This window comes from Callionymus lyra, chromosome 17 (genome assembly GCF_982586985.1).
Source record: "Callionymus lyra chromosome 17, fCalLyr1.hap1.1, whole genome shotgun sequence".
NCBI classification, from domain to species: Eukaryota; Metazoa; Chordata; class Actinopteri; order Syngnathiformes; family Callionymidae; genus Callionymus; species Callionymus lyra.
The window spans coordinates 19,057,363-19,083,750 of NC_141834.1; the positions used below are offsets into that span (position 1 = coordinate 19,057,363).

Below are 26,388 nucleotides of genomic sequence, written 5' to 3' on the forward strand. Positions count from 1 at the left end.
AAAAGTTCAATTTAACCATTAAATATTCTGGTGGCACTGATATACCTCCATAGAATAGAGACAACATTTGAAAAGTTCAATTTAACCATTAAATATTCTGGTGGCACTGATATACCTCCATAGAATAGAGACAACATTTGAAAAGTTCAATTGAACCATTAAATATTCTTGTGGCATTAATATACCTCCATAGAATAGAGACAACATTTGAAAGTTCTATTCTTTGTTTCAAAAGTACTAATATTCTGGATCTTGTCACATGTTTCTATAAAAATAAAGTGTATTTAATCAAATAACAAAAAAGATATTGCAGTAATTTATTAAAAACATGTTTGTACAAATAAAGATATTTACAATTTGACTCCATGATGTTGACGACAGGTAAAAAACAGTGTCTTCGTGATGTGACCTCACTCGACCAGGATGTTGATGATAGCAGCTCTGGGTGCGAGGATGAACCTCTTGACCTTCTGACCTCTCAGCACCTCCTGACCGATGTGACCCTCCATGACCAGCTTCTGCAGCACGACCTGGTCTCTAGAGTCCTGCAGGGGCACCGTCAGCCTGCCATACACTTTGTTGTTGACCTGCACGAGAAGATGAAAATAACTTGTGTGTGTGTGTGTGTGTGTGTGTGTGTGTGTGTGTGTGTGTGTGTGTGTGTGTCCTTGAAGTGGTCACAGCTGTAATGTAACGTTCAGAGTGGGTAGGAAAACCTCTTCTAGAGTGTGTTATTATGGGATGGAGGCAAATTGACGAATGTAGCCGCAATAGAGAGTTAAGTAAAAATAACATAATCCTCCTCCTCCTTATCTTCATCATCATATTCATCATCGTCATCATCATCATCACCTTTTTCTTCATCCTCCTCCTCCTCATTATTTCATTCTTCATCATCATCATCATTCTATTCTTCATCCTCCTCCTCCTCCTCCAACCCTTCATCATCTTCATCTTCCTCCTCCTCCTCCTACCCTTCATCATCTTCATCTTCCTCCTCCTCCTCCTACCCTTCATCATCTTCATCCTACCCTTCATCTCCTTCTTCCTCCTCCTCCTCCTATCCTTCATCATCTTAATCCTCCTTCTCCTCCTCCTTTCCTTCATCATCTTCCTCCTCCTCCTCCTCCTACCCTTCATCATCTTCATCTTCCTCCTCCTCCTCCTCCTACCCTTCATCATCTTCATCCTACCCTTCATCTCCTTCTTCCTCCTCCTCCTCCTATCCTTCATCATCTTCATCCTACCCTTCATCTTCTTCATCCTCCTCCTCCTCCTCCTCCTACCCTTCATCATCTTCATCCTACCCTTCATCTCCTTCTTCCTCCTCCTCCTCCTATCCTTCATCATCTTCATCCTACCCTTCATCTTCTTCATCCTCCTCCTCCTCCTCCTACCCTTCATCATCTTCATCCTACCCTTTATCATCATCCTCCTCCTCCTCCTCCTCCTACCCTTCATCATATTCATCCTCCTCCTCCTACCCTTCATCATCTTCATCCTCCTCCTCCTATCCTTCATCATCTTAATCCTCCTCCTCCTCCTCCTCCCCTTCATCCTCCTCCTCCTCCTCCTCCTCCTATCCTTCATCATCTTAATCCTCCTTCTCCTCCTCCTTTCCTTCATCATCTTCCTCCTCCTCCTACCCTTCATCATCATCTTCATCCTCCTCCTCCTCCTCCTCCTACCCTTCATCATCATCTTCATCCTCCTCCTCCTCCTCCTCCTATCCTTCATCATCTTCCTCCTCCTCCTACCCTTCATCATCATCTTCATCCTCCTCCTCCTCCTCCTACCCTTCATCATCATCTTCATCCTCCTCCTCCTATCCTTCATCATCTTCCTCCTCCTCCTCCTACCCTTCATCATCATCTTCATCCTCCTCCTCCTCCTATCATTCATCATCTTCCTCCTCCTCCTCCTACCCTTCATCATCATCTTCATCCTCCTCCTTCTCCTATCATTCATCCTCCTCCTCCTCCTCCTCCTACCCTTCATCATCATCTTCATCCTCCTCCTACCCTTCATCATCTTAATCCTCCTCCTCCTCCTCCTCCTCCAACCCTTCATCATCTTAATCCTCCTCCTCCTCCTACCCTTCATCATCTTAATCCTCCTCCTCCTCCTACCCTTCATCATCTTAATCCTCCTCCTCCTCCTCCTCCAACCCTTCATCATCGTAATCCTCCTCCTCCTCCTACCCTTCATCATCTTAATCCTCCTCCTCCTCCTACCCTTCATCATCTTAATCCTCCTCCTCCTCCTCCAACCCTTCATCATCTTCATCTTCCTCCTCCTCCTCCTCCTCCTCCTACCCTTCATCATCATCATCATCTTCATCCTCCTCCTCCTCATTGTCCTCATCGTCATTCTATTCTTCATCATCATCATCTTCATTCTATTTTTCCTCCTCCTCCTCCTCCTCCTCCTCCTCCACCTCCTCCTCCTCCTCCTCCTCCTCCTCCTCCTCCTCCTCCTCCTCCTCCTCATGACAGGGGTTCTGTCCAGGGTGTCCCTCTCTCTTCTTAAAGCACGTCTGTCAGGTTCCATCACTGACTGATGTCTTCATTCTTACCATCACAGAAATCTCCACAAACTCTGGGGTCTCCAGGTACTTGGGGTCCACGTCTGGCCAGGGCTGCTCCAGGACGTCTCCTCCTCTCTTGACCGACTCGCTCAGAGGGAACCTCACCTGACACAGACCTGCAGAGAACATGTTGGTCTCATCCACACCAGGACATATAGTTGATGCTTATATTGTAGTTTCATTCGTTCAGGCAAATTATTAAAGAAAAACATCCTTTTTTCCGTTTGTTCATCTTTACCAAGTAAATTACACTTATATATATATATATATAAATATATATATATATACAGTATATATATATATATATATAAATATGATTTATTATATGAATTGTTGTTTTCCAAGCATTTAATTATTGTTTGAATAATCTACTTAAAAAGGTGTCTATATTAAGTTATTTTTAAATTATAATTTAATTAAATAATTTGTACATTGAGTTGCTTTAAAAAAATGAATAAAAAACTCAGAAATTACTGATTTATTTTCTACACAGTTTAAAAAAAAACATTTGATTAATTCTATATATATCTTTTATTCATAGCCTTTTATATAAAAATAAACATTTTAATATAAATGTAATTTTTATTTTTTTTAATTTCTTGATTTAATGATCCAGAAAGAAAATCTAATCTTTTAAATAATAAATAAATAATTTCACTAATTATGAAAAAAATATATATAAATAAAATTAAACATTTAAAAATGTAAAATGACGAATTTAAACGAAGCATTAAATTAAAAGCATTAAAGCTTTGAACTGTATCAACTTGAAGGAACAGGACGAACCTGCCCACAGTTCTGACGACAGGTGAGGGGTCATGGGCGCCGCCATGACGACCAGGGCCGCGAGCGCCTCCTCGACCTCCACGCTGTGCAGCAGCAGTCGCTCGGACGCTTGCTGGAGAGACACGAGCGTGAGAAAGAAACGTGTACGGGGGTTCAGGGGTCAGAGGTCACTCACACCCAGAGTGTTGGTCAGAGACATGAGGCGAGAGATGGCGGCGTTGAAGAGGAAGTCATCGGTGAGGTTGGAGGTCACCTGGAAACCATCAGAGATGAGGGGAGACTATGACTGGGGACGTCTCTGGGGGGACGAGGGTGGATCACTAAGACTCGTCTCTCAGGGTCTTCAGGGGGAACATCTGAGGTTCTTTAAGAGCCTCGACTTTGAAGGAGAAAACCCTGAGAGACGAGGTTATTTATAAAGTGAGGATTTAAAATCAATTTCCTCTTTGGTTCGTCGCAGGAGGACGAAGGTTGTTTATCAGAGACGTCAGAATATTTAACTTTTCAAATGTTGAAACTTTACAATGTTTTATTGAAATGTCTTTTTTATTCAATAATTTAATTAGAAAACGTCTCTATTTAAAGGTTGAATTTGTTGTTTTTCTATTAAATTAATCAAAATAATGCCTTTTTTACATAGTTTAATATTCTACAGACAATGATTTAGAAACAAAAGTTATTAATTCTATATTTTCTCATTCTTCTTTTTAAATTTAATATATTAAAATGTTGGTACAATAGTTTTGCACATTTATTATTTCTTTACACATAGTTTTAATATTGTAATTCAAATAATTACACTTTTTTTTCCTCCAAAATTCTACATTTTTATATCATATTTATAAGAAATGAATTCATTTTTAAAATGTTATAAAAATTAAATTTGAACTCTTAAAAGAAGACAAAGAAAACAACCACAATATTCAAATTATTGAATACAAATACTCGAATTGAACTACAATAAATCAAGTATTTTTAAGTGGTTGAAACAAAAAAAACAACTTTCAATTTACAAAGTATTGAATACAATTTTTATAATTTAATATTGTTTCAACAAATTCACCTTGAAATATAGGAATTATTCAATCAAACCCAAAGCGATTAAATAAGTTAAAACACATTTCAAGTTTTAAACTTTTAAAACTGAATTTAAATCATAAATATTGTGATGACACTTATATAGTTCGATACAAAAACAAATCAAAACTACATTTGAAGTTTATATCGATTTTTTAAAGCGATGGTGCTGCCCTCTGGTGGTCAAACCTTGAACCTACACCAACAGATTGATTCGCGTCATCGTCACCTCTTGGATCGTGTGGTTCTTGTTCTTCCAAATCTTCAAAACCTCTTCCAGCTCCTTCTTCTTGAGCCGGGTCGGGTCGGGGGCGTGACCCAGCTGTCGGGCGCTCCTCAGCTTGGTGACGAGCTGCCAGAGTCGGACCTGCCACCTCAACACTCCGGGCAGAGCGTCGGCTGCGACCCGAACAAGAACGTCATTACATCTCGCCGTCGTGTCAAGGTCGCGATCGGTCGACTCACTCTTGGCGTTCCACAGGATGTCCTGCTCGGGCGGCGCCGCGTAGAGGACGTAGAGGCGCGTGGTGTCCACGCCGTACTGCTGCACCACCTCCTGAGGGTCCAGACCGTTGTGCTTGGATTTACTCATCTTCTCCCAGGTCACCTCCACAGCGGCGCCGTCCAGAGCCACCGCCTCGGTTCCTGCCACGAGACCACAAGAGTCGTTAAGTTAGTGTCAGAGGAGCTTGAGTTAAGAAAAACAACATTTTACCGTATTTTCCGGACTATAAGTCGCAGTTTTTTTTCAATAGTTTGTCCGGGGGGCGACTTATACTCTGGAGCGACTTATGTGTGAAATTATTAACACATTATTAGCGGTATATCATTTCACATGTTATTTTCACACTAAACCACAAGAGGGCGCTCTAGGCCTGTGTTGATAATTTCGAGGAAGCGCCGCATCTTCTACCTCCGGAGTTAGTTAGTTGTTTAAAAGTGACACGAGGATGAAGAGTTATTTGGAGTTACACGGATGGTTTGGTAAACTTCTTAGTTATTTATGCTATAGTTCTCTGAATAACTCTTCATATGTTATGTTAACATAACAGGTTCTCAGTTCATGTAACGTAACGTACAATTATTCAGCCTGTTGTGGCCTCTATTCTATTTTTATTTTAAATTGTCTTTCAAGATGAATAAATTTCCCCCAAAAATGCGACTTATAGTCAGAAAAATACGGTAAATGTTAATTTAAAGACCATATTAAATCAACGTATGATGATTATTTATGTATTTAAGACACGCTTGATTACTGTGTCACATGATCATACCTTGTTGTAGTAAAATCATTTTGTACATTTTCCCTTCTTTGTGTTGCACAATTTCAAGTGTTTATAAAATTACATAAATCGTTTTTTCAAATTTTAAATTTAACATAAAAATATTCACAGCATCATTTTTTAGTTTTTTCTTTGTGTGAAATTAAAACTTCTGGCCACTAGATGGCAGCAACCGTTACGTCATCTGCAGCTAAAGGAATAAAGGTAATCCTGCAAAATCCCGGCGATGACTGAGGACAAGAGGATACAATTGACTTTTATGTTGTAATTAAACTTCCAGCAGTCGTTATGTACTCCGCAGCTAAAGTAAAAATGAAATCTCGCGAGATCCGGTGATGACTGAGGATGAGAGGATACAGTGACATGATAAGATGCGTATCTCTTGGCTTGATGGCACAACAGTCACAGTATGTAATGTGAACCGAGAAAATGTAACAATTACAATTACATATTATTATTTTTCTTTTGGAAAACATAATAAATAAATTAAATTCTAAAGTAACCTTTTAGTCTTAATCTGATTTTATACAATTCATTTTTAAATGATATTATTTATAAATATAATTCATAACCATTTAATTATTATAATGTTTATAAGATTTAAAAAAATATATAGATTTTCTATTATTATAAAACATACTTTTTTGTTATTATGCCTTAAAATAAATAAATGTTAATATTTTATTTTACATTCATTTCATTAAAAAAATATGATATAAAAGCAAACCTCAAACAAATACCCATGAAAAGGCCAAAATAAAAGAAAAAAGTCTTCAAAAAAGATCTTCAATATGTTTCTTCTTCTTCTAATCTTGATATATTTGATCATTATTAATATTAGTCAGAACAAACATATAGTTAAAACTGCAGCTAATAAAAGTTCAAGCAACAAAATAAAGTCTTTCTCTTCATTTCAGCTTCATTCTCTGCTCAGTGTCACATCCTGAAGATGGTTTGTGGCTGAGAATCACTTGAGTAGATGTTTTATGACCACAATGATGTTTTAAAAACTCTGCTGAGAGCTTCAACCACCAGATCATTTGTGGGAAACAAGGTTTTTATGTTGGCGCTACGTCTGGTAGAGAAACAATTAAATATCCTCGGGGCCGTCAGGAGCCGGAAGAGAGCATTGAAGAGACGGAATATTTTAAAAAATCATTATAAAAGTAATTATACATAACAACAGGAACTACTCCTATACAATATTTATAAATGGTTATAAATGATTTTTTTTTTATTATAGGTATATTATCTCAGTATTAACTTAAAAATATAACTTAAAAATAACTTATTTAATATAATATAACATAAAAATAACTTATTTAAGATTCTTATTTAAGAGTCAATATAATAATAAATACAATAAAAACAGTTTGAAACATGTTCTACGTTGATCAGTTCTTCTTTAAAATCATTAAAACATTATAAAAGTAAAGTTGTGTGGATTAAATAACGGACAAACCTTCCAGGTTGACCTCCTCTCTCTTCAGGTACTGACCACTGCCTTTTTTTAAAAATAATTTAATTAGAAAACGTCTCTATTTAAAGGTTGTTTTTCTATTTATAAATAGAATATTTTCAACATTAATGTCTTTTTGATACAGAGTTTAATATTCTACAGACAATGATTCAGAAATAAAAGTTGTTAATTCTATATATTCTAACTCATAGCCTTTGTAAATTTAATATATCAAAATGTTGGTACAATACTTTATTAATAGTCATTTTTTTTACACATAGTTTTAATATTGTTATTCGAATAATTACCCTTTTTTCTCCAAAATTCAACATTTTTATATAATGTCTATAAGAAATTATTTCATTTCATAAATGCTAGAAAAATTTAATTTTAATTCTTAGAGAAAGAAAACAAAGAAATCGACCACAATATTAAAAATATTGAATACAAATACAAAAACAATAAATCAAGTATAATAATAATACAAATAAAACAGTTTGAAACATGTTCTACGTGGATAATCTCTTCTCTAACATCATTAAAACATAATAAAAGTAAAGTTGTGTGGATTAAATAATGGGCAAACCTTCCAGGTTGACCTCCTCTCTCTTCAGGTACTGACCACTGCCTGCCAGCTTGTAGGTCTGACCCTTGATCAGACCCTGGACCAGAAGCTTCTTAAAAGGTTCCCTGGAGGAGATTTTAAGAAATGATCAATCATTGCAGGATCAATAATCAATGAGAGTTTTAAAGAGGTGTTTCCCTGCAGACCTGTGACCCACCAGACCCTGGTCCCTGCAGAAGTGCGAGAAGAAGCGAGCGTAGTACAGATGCATGACGGCGTGTTCCTTCCCACCGATGTACACGTCCACCGGCAGCCAGTGGTCCACCAGGGGGCGCTCGAACGGTCTGAGGAGCAAGAGGGAGGATTTCAGAAGATGTTTGTAGATGTTCATTCACACATAATTGCATAAAAACATACATGATGCATATATGAAGTCAAGGTTATTTTGTTAAAACACAATTTAAATAATAAATGCCTAAAAAGTTTAATTTAATTTTAATTCGTTTATTTTTTTCTAAATGTACTGCACAATACTTTATTATTATTTTTTTTAATAATAAATCTGCAATTTACTTGACATTTTAAGTAATTAATCAATTTTCTGTGAAAAAACTTTAATTAAAGGATAAATAATTATATAATAAAATGTAAACATTTCCATATCATAGTTATGCAGATTTATTTCTATATTTTCTCATCGTTGAGTGAATATTTATATAAAATTAGTATTTAAAAAAGTAATTGATTCCTAATATAAAAAATACTTTCCAAATTTTAGGATATTTTCACTTTATTATATTTTATTTACGTAATTGTTTTGCAAATACATTTAAATCATTTTAATATTTTATTTGCTGGGGGGTTTTTTTCCACCAAGATTTGATAAAACATTTTTTTAACGGTTGTTCTTTACCCCAAATTAATAATATTTGAATGAAAAAATAATAATAATATGAAATTTCTTTCTCTCGTTTACGTTTTAACTCATTTATTAATTCAATGTTGAATGTATTTACAATATTTATTTATTCTTGAATAAAACATTTCTAAATTATATGTCGTTTTCGTGTTTGAGTATTTTGAAAGGAAATTAAATCAACACTGTTTTTATAGCTTAAACGCATTTATTCCTCTTTTAAACAATTAAGTTTAGGGTAAATTTTCACTTTGATTTATTTTAAAATTTAATAGAAATTATTCTAAGTTTTTTATTTTATTCATCAACAAGTCTGGACAATTTCAATAAAATGTTATTGTTTAATTATTTTTTTATAACTTTACTTCAGAATACTTCTGTCATTTTAATTAATAAAAGATAATAAATCGATAATAATACATTTTTTAACTAATTTATCATTATATTGAAGAACTTCCTTTACATTTTATGATACAGCATTAAAAAACGCTATTTACCCATTAATAAAAAACACATTTCTAAGTGTAATTATGCTTTTTTTTTATTTATATACTTTTATTGCTGCCACAAATTTGAGGAAGACTAAACCAATACATTATATTAAGACAAACAGTACACATGTTAAAAATAAATACCATAATAATAAATATATCACCAAGAGAAAATGTTAAAATAAAATACACAAACTACAGACGAACAGAAGTGGGGGAGGGAGTTATAAACACTATATTTGGAGGACGAAGGAAAAAATAATAAACATTCAAGATGTAAATAGATCTTTAAAAAACGTTAAATTAAATTGTATCTTCACAGAACTGTTTCATTGATGATACGTATTGTTGTACCATCCTCCTCCTCTAGGGGGCATCATTAATCCAACACGCTAAAATTGACAAACACTTTCGACACACGTTCCACAAATTTAAGATGATAACATGATAAGGTGATAATAATCTGTGCAGATGATGCTCTTCGGATGAAGTGTCACGACGGTGGAGGCAGAGACTCCTGCTAATGGAGCTTTTTTTAGTGCAGCTGCTGCTCGTACATGTGTCGGCGTCACACCAGCAATTACTCTCCTCACACACACCTCTGTTGTGAGCGACACACACACGTGTAACACACACTTCTTATTTCCTGCATCTTTCACTTTTCATCTCTGCAACTTTAGGCTGAGCCGGATCAGCACAAATGGTGTAATTGCTTTTTTTTTGTGGCGCCATAAGCTGTGGCCGAACCCCCCCCCCCACAATACCCCCCCCCCCTGTTCTGCTGCAGAGGTCAGGGGCAAAATAAATCTCCTTTGTTAAGCTCCGGGTATCACCTCCATCCCAGCAGGTGACGGCGACGCTTCCATAATCTCCGTTTGGCACGGAATTCAACCCGTGTACAGGTGTGTGTGTGTGTGTGTGTGTGTGTGTGTGTGTGTGTGTGTGAGTGACCAGTGTGTAAAGAGATAAGAAGTGTGTGTTTGATATGCTAAAATGTGCAATTACTGTCAGGATTATTATGATTTAAAATCTGCTTGTGTTCCACCGTTTTGGGTGAAAAGACAAAAAACCCTTAAATAGTGGGTCGCGGGGGCAGCAGCCAAAACAAAGAGACCCCTTGAGCTCCGAGTCTCTCCCAGATGACAGAGCTCCGAACCATTTCTTGGGAAGAACACTGACTATCTATGACAACATAAATATACATTATATACATTAATATATAAATATTTTTGATACCCTAAAAAAAAAATGTATATAAATATTTTATTGAAAGATATTTTAACTAAAACTTGTTTACAACTATGAACTTACAATGAACCAAAACATTTAGTGAAATAGGTTAAATCTTTTAAATAATGGGAAACAACACATTTAAATAAAATATAAATAATGAAAACCTCAAAACAAAAATCTAAATAAAATCAGTCTGTAAAATTGCTCAATATCGCTCGTGTTTTAGTTTGTTTTTTTGAGTAAAAAACACTCATGTTTTTTTTAAAGAGTGGCCATTTATGTGATTTGGATTTAATCTATATCTAATAATCAACTAGCTTTTTTTTAGCATTTGAAATGTGTTTGACAGCAATGAACTTGAATGATACAGCAGGTGGCAGTAGCAACATCACACTGATTATCACTGATCATTTCTTGCTTTATAACTATAAACATAAAATCATCTAAAACAGAAAGCCATATTAAAAAAAAAAAGAAGTAAAATAATTCTAAAATACATGGAACCGTAGAAAGGTTTGAAAATAATGAAAACCTAAAAATCAAAACAAAACTAAATAATTAAAAGCCATTTCAAAACTGTTTTACACTCGTCCTTTTTGTATATTCTTTTATTTATTTATCCACTAGTAATAACTTGTTTGAAATATCGGTTTAGTTTTTTTCATTTTGCAGTTTACCTTCATATTTGTATTTTTAACGTTAACGTTAATTACCCTTTATTATTGGCCATTTTAAAAAAATACAAATGTTTCAGATTGCAGTTATCGTGAGCGTTTAATATTATTTTTAATAAATTCTTTAGTTGTCAAGTTGCTTTAAAAAACATCATATTTTAATACAGTTGTTTACTGTTAACTGTGTTTTTACATTGAATATCGTTTTTACATTATGTTTCTATTAAATTTAATTAAATGTACACTCATTTATTCATGAAGAAAAAAAAAGATTTAAAAAATGTTATTTACTCCAATACTTCTCTTTATTTACATGAATTTAATTTACATTTAATATTATTGATTGTTACATTAAAATGAAAGCTTCTATTGTGATTACGATTTTTCAAATCTAAAGTCTGGATTTCCTGGATATTAATACTACATTTTTTCACACCATAAAGCTTAGACTGAATTCATTTACATTGTTATTATTTTTTTGGGGGAGGGATTTATTTTTTTCATTAAATTCACATTTGATTTTACACTGAATTTATACATGTGTTGAAAAAAAGGGCAGAAAACTAACAGTTTGTTTGGAAATTCAGAGTCAGATTTTAATGCTGTGAAATGTCAGTGTTGGGAATTCATATTTAAAGTCTGATGGCACAAATATATTCCGATAATTATCTCTGGTCGCCTTGATGTTAACACTGAATTTGTTTCTCACCAAATTTCTAAAATCATTTACGTGTATATTTTTTTCTACATTTAATTGATTTACATTGAATATTATTTTTACTCTGAATCTTTTACGTTCATTTGTAAAGACCATATATTTCTTAACATTAAATTGTTTAGACATTGAATTTTATACTGAATTTATTCATGCATTCAAATGTGATGAATATTCAGATGTATTGTGTACTGTGCGAAACACACATTTATTCCTTACATTTTTTTCTGTATAGTGTAAAATAGCAGATTCAAATATTCAATATAAAATGATCGATGTTGTCTTAATAAATACAGATCAATTTGGTGAATGAGAACATATTGATAAGTTTGTGAATAATTGAATATCCACTCGTGTAATTACAACTACTGTGTGTTAATTTATGATCAATATTGATGGTTAATGTAACTCTGATGTGAACATCTCAACGTGACGAGTGAGGCCGACATGCATCTGAGCAGCTGATCCAGGCGTACGCCACCTACAGACAAACCTGGGAATTACACTTTTTTTAAATTGTCTTTTCAGTGTTGATACACATGGACTTTGACGTAAAAGGAGGCTCTTTTTTGTGTGTAAAAACCCCTTAATGATAATTACTGATCTCCTAATAAGGTGATAAGAGCAGGTGTTCCTACCTGCTGGTGTTGGACGAGTCGGCGTATCTGAAGTAGTACCAGGCCGAGTCCACGAAGGTGTCCATGGTGTCCGTCTCCCGCCGCGCTTTCCCGCCACATCTGCGAGGAACAAACACAAGTTGCCGCTCGGATCAATATTAATCTGACGCCAGCGGATCTGTGTGCTCAGAGAACACCACACATGAGTTCTGGATCCATCTGGTCCTAGAGGTCGCGTCCCCCCACCACCCCACCCCCCCGACCCCCCGGTGGACCGGCACGAAACTGGCACCGGAGCCGGGGGGGCGGCGAGCGCCTGAGCTAACACAAACCGGCGAGTACACATCATGTGTTTGAGCTGGAAATGTCACCTGGTTCCTGATCCAAACCGAGAGAAGGACGTCAACAAAGACCAGGAGAAAGTTTTTCTTTCTTCTCCCGTGAAACGGCTTTCGTCTGCGTAATGAGTCCCTGCAGAGCCCCGAGCTTCACCGTGTGGAACCGAGCAGGTAGTTCTACCTTCAGGGAGGATTCTGAGGAAGATTCGCTCCAAACTTCAACTTCAATGCTACTTCATCATGATGGACTGATGGTTGCCTGGCAACATCAGCTTTAGCGAAATACAACTTAATGAAGGTTTAATCCAAATGAATGATGACACAGATAATTATGGAGCCCCGGTGATGGTTGAATACATTAAAACGTGACATTAATGATATAAAAAGTAATTTTCTTCTGCGACTTCCAGGAGTGAGAAGCTAGCTGGCAGCCAGAGTAAAATGGTAAAGAGCTAATGCTAGCTTCAGGCAGTAACCTGGAGCTAGCATTAGCCTTTTTCTCTGCTCATTTCATATTTTTACCTAAATATAGTAAAGTGATAAGTAAATAAAAAAATGCATCTATTCTATTTGTGGCTAATAACTTACATTTAACATCTTTATAAAGTGTTGTTTGGGCTGCAGCTAGTACTATAAACAACTAGCTCGGGTAGCTAGCTTAGCATATTAATTTGATTATACAAAGTAAAAATCATGAGTTGTTTTTTTATTTAGAGATACAATGGTTGAATACATTCAAAGCCAAATGAATGATATATAAAGTCATGTCTGGCAGCTAAACTAAAGTAGCGAGGAGCTAATGATGGCTTCGGGCAGTAACCTGGAGCTAGCATTAGCTTTTTGCTCTGCTCATTCCATATTTTTACCTAAATATAGTATTGTGTTAAGTAAATAAAAAATGCATCTAATGTTTTTTTCTATTTGTGGCTAATAACTTACATTTAACATCTTTATAAAGTGTTGTTTGGACTGCAGCTAGTACTATAAACAACTAGCTCGGGTAGCTAGCTTAGCATATTAATTTGATTATACAAAGTAAACATCATGAGTTGTTTTTTTATTTATTTTTTATTTAGAGATACAATTATGGTTAAATACATTCAAAGCCAAATGAATGATATATAAAGTCATGTCTGGCAGCTAAACTAAAGTAGCGAGAAGAAGTTTTTTCTACTTCAACTACTACCTTAGTTAACTAGTTTAGCATATTAGCTTTTATTTTAACAATTTATGTATCATGACTTTGTGTGAGAACGTTTAGCTTAACAGAAAATGTAACTAGTAAAATTGTTTTTAGATTTATAGTGTCGCATTAAATATAGTTAAATATATTAAAAGTTAATATTTTTACCTCCATTAGAGAGAATGAAAAGAGTCAGGCTATGAGCTAATGCTAGTTTCAGGCAGTTACCCATAGTTAGCACTAACTTAAAAAGTAGCTCTGCTTATTTTTACCTAAATATATTTTAGGGACAATAATACTTACTTACTTGTTTGTGTCCTATTAGGGACTTATTTAATCTTTAAAATTGAAAATACAAAGTGTTGTTTTGACTGTAGCTAGCTGAGGTAGCAACTATAGCAGGCTAGTACAGGTAGAAAATTAAATGGAAGTACATTAGTGTCATCAGAAAATTTAATTGTTGAATTTAATTTTTTTAAAGTTGAAACTTTGTAGGTATTTTGTTTTTGTTAATGTTTTTGTTTCTGAGAATTACATTAGTTTTTATTGAATAATTAAATTGAATACTTTTCATATTAAAAGGTTTCATTATTTTCAATATTATTTATACACAAAGCTTTTAATATTCCATTTCAAATAATACAAAATAAAATTTACATTTTTCTATCTTTGTTTTATTTGTGGTCTTTAAATTCAATATAAAAATGTTGGTACAATCGTTCTCCCAAAAATTACAGTTTCTTTGGAATCCACTTTGAATAATTGACGTTCAGCTACTGTCACCTCGTCACGTGATCGGCTGCACGACGTACGATTGGCTGAAAGTACGATCAACTAGCTTTTGGTATTAAACCAAGATTTTTACACTGAATTTAAAAGGCCCTCTATTAAAAAATATTGAATTTAGAAAAATAAATTGGAATAATTGCAATTAAAATATCAAAACCTAAAAGAAATCGATTAATTTTTAATTTACTATTTAAAAAAAAAAGGCATTTAATGAAATTAAACTTAGAATATTCTTATAGCACTGACAGACGTTGGATTTCATTTAAAAACGTGTCCATCATGAGATACAGGCGGAGAAAGTCACACTAAAATAAGCTACATTAAAGAAACAGTGTCTCGCGGGGGAACACATCCGCTCGTTGACTGACGTGACAAAACTTGATTGGAGTTGAAGAAGTAAAAAAAAAGTCAAACATGCAGCTTTTGAAGCAAACGAGACTCTTTTGAAATGACGGCGAGCCGGAGACACGATTACGGTTGAAGGAAATGACTTCCTCAAGGACGGACCGGCTCTCATCACCCTGTTCCTCTGTGTTCCACTCAAACTTTAATTGGACCTGGTCCACGAGGGAAGAGAACAAATTCCAGAGACACTCGACGACGGCGGGGAGACGAGGAAAAGGAGTAGATAACGGGCGTCGTTGCCATTTCAGCCATCAATCACCTCTGATGGGAGGAAGTGTGGCTCCGTGGAAATGGAATGTGATGATTCGTGCCATCTGGGCTGAGTGAGACATTGTTTTAATCAACATGGCGCCGCCGCCGCGATTACACGCATTCAGGGAGGAATTCCCACGTCAGCGGAGGACGGAGCGACCAGCAGATTCTACTGGAAATCATCACTAGATTCACGTTTGATGATGTCTTTGAGGGAGAACAGGAAGTGTTGGAATCAAGACGTATTTTCTCTTGCCTCGCCGTTCATTCTACACGTTTCATTCTAGAACTATGAACAAAAACATGTCAAAACATCTGGTAATACTTTCTATAAAGGTCTCATGACTAAATGGTAGTAACACGTAATGCATTAATAAGACTTTATAGAAGACGTATGACCTGTAACAAGATTTTTAAAGCATTATATTTATTGTTTAATTATTTATATATTTGTTAAAAATATATTTTCTTATAAGTAGTGGAAGTTAAGAGCTTTAGGTAAGGGCAGAACACTGTTTTACAATAAAATGTAATAACTAAAAACATAATATTACCTTATGAAAAGGTGTTTAAATTGACATCATAGCATGTTATTTGTGATTACAATTCAACAGAATATAGTGTTTTTTTTAATTACAATGTAATAACAAAAGTGTCTTGATTCTTAAAGGATGTTAAATCAACCAAGTAGAAGATTTTTTTTTTCTATAATAACAATGTAATTACAAAAGTGTATTTGATTCTTAAAGGATGTTAAAATCAACCAAATAGAAGGTTTTTCTATAATAACAATGTAATAATAAATAACGATACGTTAAAAATAGATGTTTAAATCAACTGATGACAGTTTTGTAAACACAATATGTATGCATTCATCAATTATAACATAATACAACAATAATAACTACAATTTAATTACAAAAAACAGAATATTAATTATGTGAAATCATGTTCAAATCAACAAAATACCGCCTTTTATAATTACAATGTAATTACAATAGTATAATGTACTGATGACTGTGTATCAACAGAATAAAATGTTATCTTTAAATACAAAACACATTAAGTTTTGAAAAGATATTCAGATCAGCCGAGTATTGTGATATTTATAAATACAATGTAATTACAGAAAGTATCATTTACATTCTCAAAAGGTGTTAAAGTGTACAGAAGACAACACTGTTGTAATTGCAACGTAATATAATGAAAAAATATTACATCGTAAAAAGATGTTCAAATCAACAGAATATTATTTTATTTATAATAACAAAGTAATTATTTTAAAAAAAAAGGGCTGAAATCATTTTTAATTATAATGTAATTACAGAAAGTATAATATAACATTCTGAATAGGTGTTAAATGTACAGGATATATAGTTTTTTTCTAACATCAAAAACATATTATTTATCGAAAAGGTGCTTGAATCAACACAATACAATTTTATTTGTAATTTAAATTTGTAATAACAAGATAGTTCTCAACGTATACTACTTCATAAAGCTTTACTTACCTGATATACCATCATAATGTCGTGTATAAAGTATTATAAATGCATTAAAATGTAACCATAACCAACGCGAACAAGACCTTCGTAGAAAATGTTACCAAATATCTTCTATTTATTCAGTAAGTTGTAAAAAAACCCTCACAGATACAAATATTCCAGGTTACATCAAGAGTGTCTGACCTTCCAAACACAACGATTCCTCTAACTGTGTGATGAGTTCAGACATCCGACATCTGGCTTCATAACCTTCGCCGTCGATGTCACTCGTTACACAACGGCGGCAGAAAATGAAAACAAATAATCGCACAGTTCACAAGTTCACGCTCGGTGTGTCCCGGAAAACCATGAGCTCATTTTGTGGGGACGACGACGAACTAATGTGGTCAACGACGATCTCCTGAGAGACGACAGGAAACGGGGGGGGGGGGGGCAGAGGGTCTGGCAAGACTCCCCTCACTCTGAAAACAATCTAATGGACGCCATCGTTCTGGAGTCCCTGGAGTCGCGCAGGAGAGAATCTTCTCTGCCAGTTACACCATCACGTGGATCAGGGTCTGCCTGTGTCAGGGTCTGCGAGTGGATCCAGACTTCAAGGATGTGCGTGGGCTTCCACAAATAAAGCACAACACACCCCCTCCTCGCTGGTGTGACCGCTGGCTGCTCAGATTCATCTCCAGACGCTCTCCGAAGCACCTGGGACTTCCATTCATGACGCATTCGTTGGTCAAAACATGTAGAGCCTTGTTTGGAAAAAATGGGTTTTTCCTTCTGTTATAAGCTGTCGTCAAAAAAACATGTAGCTGCCGACAAACACAACGTTGACTAGTAAATGTAAAATGTAGATAAATACACTAATACTATAAAAAAAACCACTGTAAACAGTTTAACAGAGTCGTTGTTTTTACAATTTCGTCAGCACTGTAACAATTAATTTTTTTAAAGTTTGGCTTTCAAAGTATAAATAGGTTAACATTTTTTTTTTTTTTATATGGTTTAGATTTCAACAAATGATGTATAAAATTCAATTTTTTAAATAAAATAAACAATAAAAATGCAAATATATTCATGGTTCATTTTTGTGTTGCAATTAAACATCCAGCCACTAGATGGCAGCAGTCATTGCGCAGCTAAAGGAAAAAATTAAATCCTGGGAGATCCCGGAATGACTGAGGACGAGAGGATACAGTCGACTCCAGCCGCTTTTAAAGATGATGTTTTGTTTGAAAACAAATGAAAGCAGATACGACTTCGTCAAGAGTCATGTGGTCTGAAATATTCTGCATCACCAGAGTCAAGTACTTGGTCAGTACTACAAAGATCCCGGCAATGACTGAGGACGAGAGGATACAGTGATTCCAGCAGCTTTTTAAAGCTGATGTTTGGACGTATTTTGGTTTGAAATCAAATGAAAGCAGTTACAACTTTGTCAAGAGTCATGTGGTCTGTAAATACTACAACACCAGAGTCAAGTACTTGGTCAGTACTACAAAGATCCCGGCAATGACTGAGGACGAGAGGATACAGTGACTCCAGCAGCTTTTTAAAGCTGATTTTTGCACATATTTTGGTTTGAAAACAAATGAAAGCAGTTACGACTTCGTCAAGAGTCATGTGGTCTGTAAATTCTGCAAAAAATATATTATTGTCCATATTTTGTACTGCACACTAATCTCTCCTCGCCTTCAATACTGCACACAGATCTGGGGAAACACATACCAAGGCTCCATATACCCCATAGTATTACTTCAAAAATTAGCTTTGAGAATTATGCACTACACCAGCTAGAGGGCAAATACAAATCAGTTATATATCAAATCCAACGTCCTTAAACTACATGACTCGATAAATAAACACACTGTACTAATGATGTACAAGGACGCGAAGAAAAGCCTCCGTCGTAACGTGCAAAACACCTTTCAGCACAAAGAATATAAACAGAATCTCAGAGGAAAAACAGACAAAAAGGGAAAATAACTACTTTAAAATCCTTTCGTAAGACAATGGAATGCACTAGAAGAATAAATCAAACACTCAGCGACACTAAAGGTCTTCAAGAAAAACTTGATAAATGTCACCATTGAAAGGTACAAAATGATCCCAGAAGGTCGACGAAGTCAAAAGGCGTAAAAGTGGGACATGTCGTGGTGACGGCGGCGTGAGGACGTGTACTTCATTCATTCATGATCATTGGAACGGTCGTCCTGGGATTTGGGATCTTCAATATCTTTCTGAACTCAAGGAAGATCTCAGCCGTGGGAGGACCATGTGCTCCGACATCTCCGGACGCCGTGAGATCGTGGCGTGGACCCGAGAACGTTGCAGAAGAAAGAGACTAACAAATAAAAAAATGTCTCTCGCTCCATCCAACACATACAAGATGAACTGGACCATTAAGCAACTGTCGGCCAAATGTGATCTACTGTTGGATAATGTTCTGTTTGTCAAACATAATAATCTGTTAAGCAAAACTGAAACAAGCACTGATTTAAGATATGATTGTATCTATGATTTAATTACTACTACTACTACTACTACTACTACTGCTACTACTACTTCTTGTTGATTTAAACTGTCTTAAACAATATTCATTCATTCATTCAAGTACTTGGTCAGTACTACATAGATCCCGGCAATGACTGAGGACAAGAGGATACAGTGCGTCCAGCAGCAAGCTGATGTTTGGACATACTTTGGTTTGAAAACAAATGAAAGCAGTTACGACTTTGTCAAGAGTCATGTGGTCTGTAAATACTACAACACCAGAGTCAAGTACTGGACAATACTACACATATAAACTTGTTACTACAGTATCACTTTATATCGTATTGTTACCCCTGTATCATGATATGTATTGCATCGCTAGATTCTTGACAATAAACATCACAATATCGATACAATAACAAATTAACTGTGATCCCGACAATGACTGAGGACGAGAGGATACAGTGACCCCAGCAGCTTTTAAAGTTGATGTTTGGACATATTTTGGTTTGAAAACAAATGAAAGCAGTTACGACTTCATCAAGAGTCATGTGGTCTGTAAATACTACAACACAAGAGTCAAGTACTGGACAGTACTACACATATATACTTGTTACTACAGTATAACTGTATAGCATATCGTTGATCCTGTATCGTGATACTTATCGTATTACTAGATTCTTGACAATAAACATCGTAGTACCAATCAAATAACACATGAACAGTGATCCCGGCGATGACTGAGGACGAGAGGATACAGTGACTCCAGCAGCTTTTAAAGCTGATGTTTGGACATATTTTGGTTTGAAAACAAATGAAAGCAGTTACGACTTCGTCGAGAGTCGTGTGGTCTGTAAATACTACAACACCAGAGTCAAGTACTCGACAATACTACAAATATATACTTGGTACTACAGTATCACGATATGTTGTATGGCTTACTCTGTATGGTATTGTCAGATTATTGTCAACACACACTTTACACCTTAAGACGTTTCTATTTGTTCAGGCTTTTCCTTGAATTTCTCGAACTCCTGTGTTGTTCTCAGTATTATCTTGATCTTTAAAGTATGTACTTTTTTGAGTATTGTTTTGATTGTCTAAGCGCTTTGTGACCCTGGTCTCGAAAAGCGCTATATAAATAAATATTACTTACTTACTTACTTACACCTCTAGTAAGTTGTTATATAGTTAAAGAGGCCGTACAAGTCAAAGACCAAACCTTCAAACTTAAATCCAGATGTTCACGAAACAACATGCTGCTGCCATTGAAACGTGTTCATCTGTTTGTGGTGTGTTCGCCAACAGACAAAACCGTCTCTCGACCTCCTTGGCAGAGGTAAACGTGGCTTCTGTGAACTCACCTGGGACATTTGCAGTGGACCCAGTCGTGGGCCTGCTCCAGAGGAGACGCTCCTTTCCCCGTGAGCGACGGCAGCTTCGGCAGGACAACCGGTAACTCCTCTTCGGGGACGGCAACCGGACCACATGACCCACAATGCACCACGGGTATCGGCGTCCCCCAGTACCGCTGCCTGGAGATCAACCAATCTCTGAGCTTGGAGCTGGTCAGATGTCCGCCGACCTTCTGCTCTCTGGCCTTCTGGGTAATGAGCTCGAAAGCCTTTTCCCGAGAGAGACCCGAGAACTAGAACCAGTGAAAGTCAGTATTTTTGTCTTTTTGACTCGTCACGAATGTCTTCTTTGACGTTACCTCGCTGGAGTTGATGAGAGTTTCTTCTCCGTCTTCATGACTTGAGAGAACGTTGGTCCACGTCAACTGTAGAGACGTCGCCACGGACAGATCGGCCTCGCTGGACGAGGGAGTACCTGGAGAGTGCAGAGCGAGTCAATGACTATGAGATCAGTAATAATAATAATAATAATAATAATAATAACACTTGCTAGAACCCGAATAAGACAATGAATAAAAATAACGAAGAGCAAAATAATGAAGCAAAAATAATGATAATAAAACCGTTATTCATAATGATAATAACTTAAATAAAACCACAAATTTAAAATACAACAAATATAATGATAATAACATTATTATGAGATAGTAATAACAATAACAACAAGTAATAAGAAAGTAATAACCTTAACGATGATTATAACTTAAATAAGATAAATAAATTACAATTATAATGACAAAATTAATAATGACATAGTAATAACAATAGTAATAAGAAAGTAATAACCTTAACGATGATTATAACTTAAATAAGATAAATAAATTACAATTATAATGACAACATTAATAATGACATTGTAATAACAATAAGAAGAAAGTAATAACCTTAATAATGAATATAACATAAATAAGACCACAAATAAATGATATTATAATGTAACATTAACAACAACCCAGAAATGGAACTAATAATAACACAGTAATAACAATAATGTAATAACTTAAATAACACTAACTATTTAAAAAATATAAAGAAAATAAAAAAAATAATAATAATAATAATAATAATCTCTATTTATATAATGAAAACATTAACATCAGCATAGCTATAACATTATTTATAATACTCTAATAACATTATTAATGAGAATACAATGAATTACACTACAGATGTTAGTCAGATATAACAATGTAAATGTTGATAATATTATGGTAATAAAACCAATAATAACACAGTAATAGCATTAAAAAAAAGGATCATTTCTGAAATAAAACTGAAGATAATAACGACAACATTGATAAAGTCATTGTAATAACATGAATTACAATAATAACACAGTAATTACAAAATAATAATAACTTAAATAACACCACAGATTACATTTAAAAGATGATTATAATAATGACATAGTAATAATAATAATAAATAATATAATAACATAAGTAAAACGTTTAAAATAACATCAATAACATCAATAACAAATAAATATTTTGTTGATAAAAAAGTGTGGGAATAAAGAGCAGAAATAACAAAAACTGTTCATCCCTCAGTTTTATTCGTGTGTATGTTTTGTAAATTACCTTAAAAACTAGGCAAAGTCAAGACAAATGTAAAGCAACACGAAGCTCAGAAAACTCTATATTTCTTGTTTCTGGTTCATTTTGTTGAGCCACAGGAGGGACACGACAGTTCCAGCTGCCAAGAGAGCGACGAAGTGAAACCTCCGACATCTTCCTTAAAGGCCGACACACACGTCCACACACGGGGATTAGGTGTTCGCCCGCGGGACGCCACTCTAATAGGAAATTCAAATTAAAGAGTCTCCATCTATTAACTAAGCCAATGATTAAGTCCCACACTTGAACGTGTGTGTGAGCGCGAGTGTGTGTGTGTGTGTACAGTCATGACGTACCGATGACCGTGTCCAGATAGCCGTCGAACGCCTCTCGGCGCGAGATGACGACGGGGACCTCCAGACCGGTGAACAGGTTGAGCGCGGTGACCTCTGTCAGGGAGTCTGGACATCAGAGGGAGATTAGTAGGAGCGAGCGGCGCTCCGGCAGGATGAAGGCGACCCCGAGGGAATCCCAATTATCATACACAAAAGCCGGCGCAGCCTTTACAAGAGCGTCTGAATGGAAGGTTAAATCATCATGTGTGCGACAATCAGGCTCTCGAGTGAGGGTCAGACGCTCAAACAAATACATGATTTACAAGTGGATTCAAACCATCAGCACATTTGTTAGCGATGAATAGTTAGATCATGATCAGACTCGTAAACACAAAATTATTGCAAAAGTTCACACTTTCGTTTCGTAATCCGCACTGTTTAAATAGTATTACTGTATTTGTATTTATGTTTAAGACGTTATTTCTTATGTTTAATGTTGAACGTTTAATGTACACAAACTCATTCCTAATGGTGTGAATGCTTAAGGCATAATTCTACTACTGCTTGAACTAATTCTACTTGTACTACTTCTACAACTTATACTTTTACTACTATTCTACTCATTATACTTAAACTACTTATTCTACTACTATTCTACTACTCATGCTTATACTACTAATTCTACTTATACTTTTACTACTAATTGTACTACTGATTTTATTACTTATACTACTGCCTTTTTACTTATACTACTACTCTTTCTACTACTTATACTTATACTACCAATTATACTTTTACTACTAATTACATTACTACTTTTACTACTTCTACTTTTACTACTAATTACACTTTTACTACTAATTACATTACTACTTTTACTACTTCTACTTTTACTACTAATTACACTTTTACTACTAATTACACTTCTACTTTTACTACTTCTACTTTTACTACTAATTACACTTTTACTACTAATTACATTACTACTTTTACTACTTCTACTTTTACTACTAATTACACTTTTACTACTAATTACACTTCTACTTTTACTACTAATTGCACTTCTACTTTTACTACTAATTACACTTTTACTACTAATTACATTACTACTTTTACTACTTCTACTTTTACTATTAATTACACTTTTACTACTAATTACAATTCTACTTTTACTACTTCTACTTTTACTACTAATTACACTTTTACTACTAATTACACTTCTACTTTTACTACTAATTTCACTTCTACTTTTACTACCTATACTACTAATTCTACTACTGCTTTTACTACTTCTACTATGATTTCTACTACTTCTCCAACTACTACTTATATTTCAACTTTTCAACCCTTTTTTTCTTTTCCAACTTTTAGAAAGTTTTTAGAGTCTTTCTCATTTCAACTTTTTCCACTGATTTTTACTTTTACTTATTTTTAATGTTATATTTATCATTTCCCTTGATCATTGTTTTTCCTCTCATACTGTTAATTTGTCAAACTTTTTTGAAACTTGGTTTGAAGTAAAATCATTGTAAATGTATACATTGATATTCCTTTTTTTTTCATTTCAAATACAATACAATTTTAATTACAAAAATACACTTTTCTGTATTTTCTTATCAGGTTTTCGTGAGGCTCAAGCATATCCCAGCTACAAAGGGTAGGAGGCGGCAGATATCAATCAATTTTTATGGATGAATAAATTGATCTATTTGACCGTGATGTAATAAAACACGCGGCATCAGATTAAAATAACGTTGAGCTGGGAAGAGCAACACAAGAAGTACCTGTGCCTGGTTGGAAAGTATCCTCTAGAGCCGAGCGGACCGAGCTGCTGCCGTGCAGCAGGCGGTGCGAGGGCAGGACGGCCACGTAAGCTGCTCCAAAAACAGTCTCTGGAGAGCAGCTGTAGGCTGACAGAGTCTCTCCAGTCTCTTCACCTCTGACCTGCATCACCAGTTTAAACGGGAAAAACATGATCGTTCAGATTCAAATGTAACCATTTACTGACGAGTGATAGTTTGATCCATCGGGTCACTTCAGACTTCTAAACATGTTATAAAATCCTACAGATTTGGGTTAAACGTGTATTTATGCGTCTCCCTTGGAGTCAAAATGAATGTATTTAATTATTTTTATTCATTATTCAACTCTAAACATGTAATAATATTACGTTTTTCTTCATACTCTTAATAGATAAAAACAATTACAATTAAAAATATATTGTTTTCTCAAATTTATTTGAATAAAATGTTATTTTTAATCTTAATAAAATTAAACAATTTACAGTAAAACCCTTATTTTTGTCATAATATTATTAATCAAAGGCTCTTTCTTTGTCCCACATGACATAAAACAGATTATTTACAAATGTTTGTCATTTTTTATTTAATATTTGTATTGATTACAGAACAATCCTATATACAACTTGTTAAAAGTATATATATTTTTTTACTTTATTAGGACATTTTTAATACTGTATTTCAAAATAAAAAGTGTTTATACGTGTTTAATATGATTATTGTTTGTTCATACGTCTTTTTTGCCAAGTTAAAAATAAAACAAAAAATATTATAATGTAAAATTATTACATTTAGGGTCTTTAGTTTGTGTTAGAAGCCACTTGAGAATATTGACTTATTTTTATTTAAATATTATTATTTTTTTTTTAATGAAATTCAATTATTTGTATATTCAAAGGTTGATTTTTTTAAAATAATGTAATAAAAAATAAATAAAATTAAAAATGATTTCCTTTTTCACATAAATTATAATAAATAAATAATAATTAATAATTGTTTTTATTCAATATTAAAATTTTGGGTGAATCAGAAAAAAATAATAGAAAGAAAACTGTCATTTTCATCATTTGAAATGTTAAATTCAACAATCAAAATTCTTGAGGCACTAATAAAGGTAGTTGTCCTCTGGTGTAATTATAGATCACATAAACAAAAGTTTATTTTCTCAACGTTCAGAATCCATGGAAGCTTTGATTCGTCAAACATGTCGACGCGTGTCGGCGTCTGTGATCAAACAATCGCGCCTCTGCTCGGAAGACGGATGAAAAAAGGGGGGAGGAAGAGGAGGGAGGAAAGTTGAGTGACTCAGGAAGGGTAAGAATGATGGATGAATATAAAAAAGAAGAGATTAGATTCACCTTCAGCTTGAAATGGAAATAACAGCCGGTGCAATCCCCGATCCAGTTGGCCTGCATGGCTTTGACCCCGTACCACTCCGGGAGCTCAGCGAGGGCGTCCAGCAGCGGCTGCAAGACAGAGGCTCCATTATTAGGTAGATGTTTATATTTGAATAAAAAATGGAATATTTTCAAAATTATTATTATTCATTTTATTTTATCTACATAGAATTTAACATTCAAACTCCAATAATTCAGCTTTTCTTCTAAATTCAATGTTTTATTATACGTTAACGAACATATATATCATATTATTATTATTATTCATTTAAAATTCAAATTCCATTAATTCAGTTTTTTTCTTCTAACTGCAATGTTTTATTATACGTTAACGAACATATATATCATTTTATTATTATTATTATTATTCATTTAAAATTCAAATTCCATTAATTCCGTTTTTTTTCTTCTAACTGCAATGTTTTATTATGTATGAACACATATGTATCATATTATTATTATTATTATTCATAGTCTTTTAAATTCAATATAAAACGTTTCCATTTTAAGGGCTAAAAATGAGAAAA

The 26,388-nt window shown here is 34.4% G+C and overlaps 1 protein-coding gene across 1 annotated transcript in view; it reads right to left on the minus strand.

Moving 5' to 3' along the window:
* Positions 1–322: 322 nt before the first annotated feature.
* lars2 (leucyl-tRNA synthetase 2, mitochondrial) overlaps positions 323–26,388 on the minus strand; it is a 53,026-nt gene continuing 26,960 nt past the window's right edge. Inside the window, exons 8-21 of the mRNA XM_087778809.1 lie at positions 25,823–25,930; positions 24,450–24,609; positions 22,687–22,791; positions 21,074–21,189; positions 20,724–21,007; positions 12,425–12,523; positions 7,964–8,101; positions 7,779–7,882; positions 4,916–5,095; positions 4,680–4,849; positions 3,549–3,626; positions 3,374–3,485; positions 2,576–2,703; positions 323–587 (exon numbers count right to left, since the gene is read on the minus strand). Coding sequence (XP_087634935.1) covers positions 411–587; positions 2,576–2,703; positions 3,374–3,485; positions 3,549–3,626; positions 4,680–4,849; positions 4,916–5,095; positions 7,779–7,882; positions 7,964–8,101; positions 12,425–12,523; positions 20,724–21,007; positions 21,074–21,189; positions 22,687–22,791; positions 24,450–24,609; positions 25,823–25,930 — 1,959 coding nt within the window. The 3' untranslated portion in view covers positions 323–410. The remainder of the gene's footprint in view (positions 588–2,575; positions 2,704–3,373; positions 3,486–3,548; positions 3,627–4,679; positions 4,850–4,915; positions 5,096–7,778; positions 7,883–7,963; positions 8,102–12,424; positions 12,524–20,723; positions 21,008–21,073; positions 21,190–22,686; positions 22,792–24,449; positions 24,610–25,822; positions 25,931–26,388) is intronic.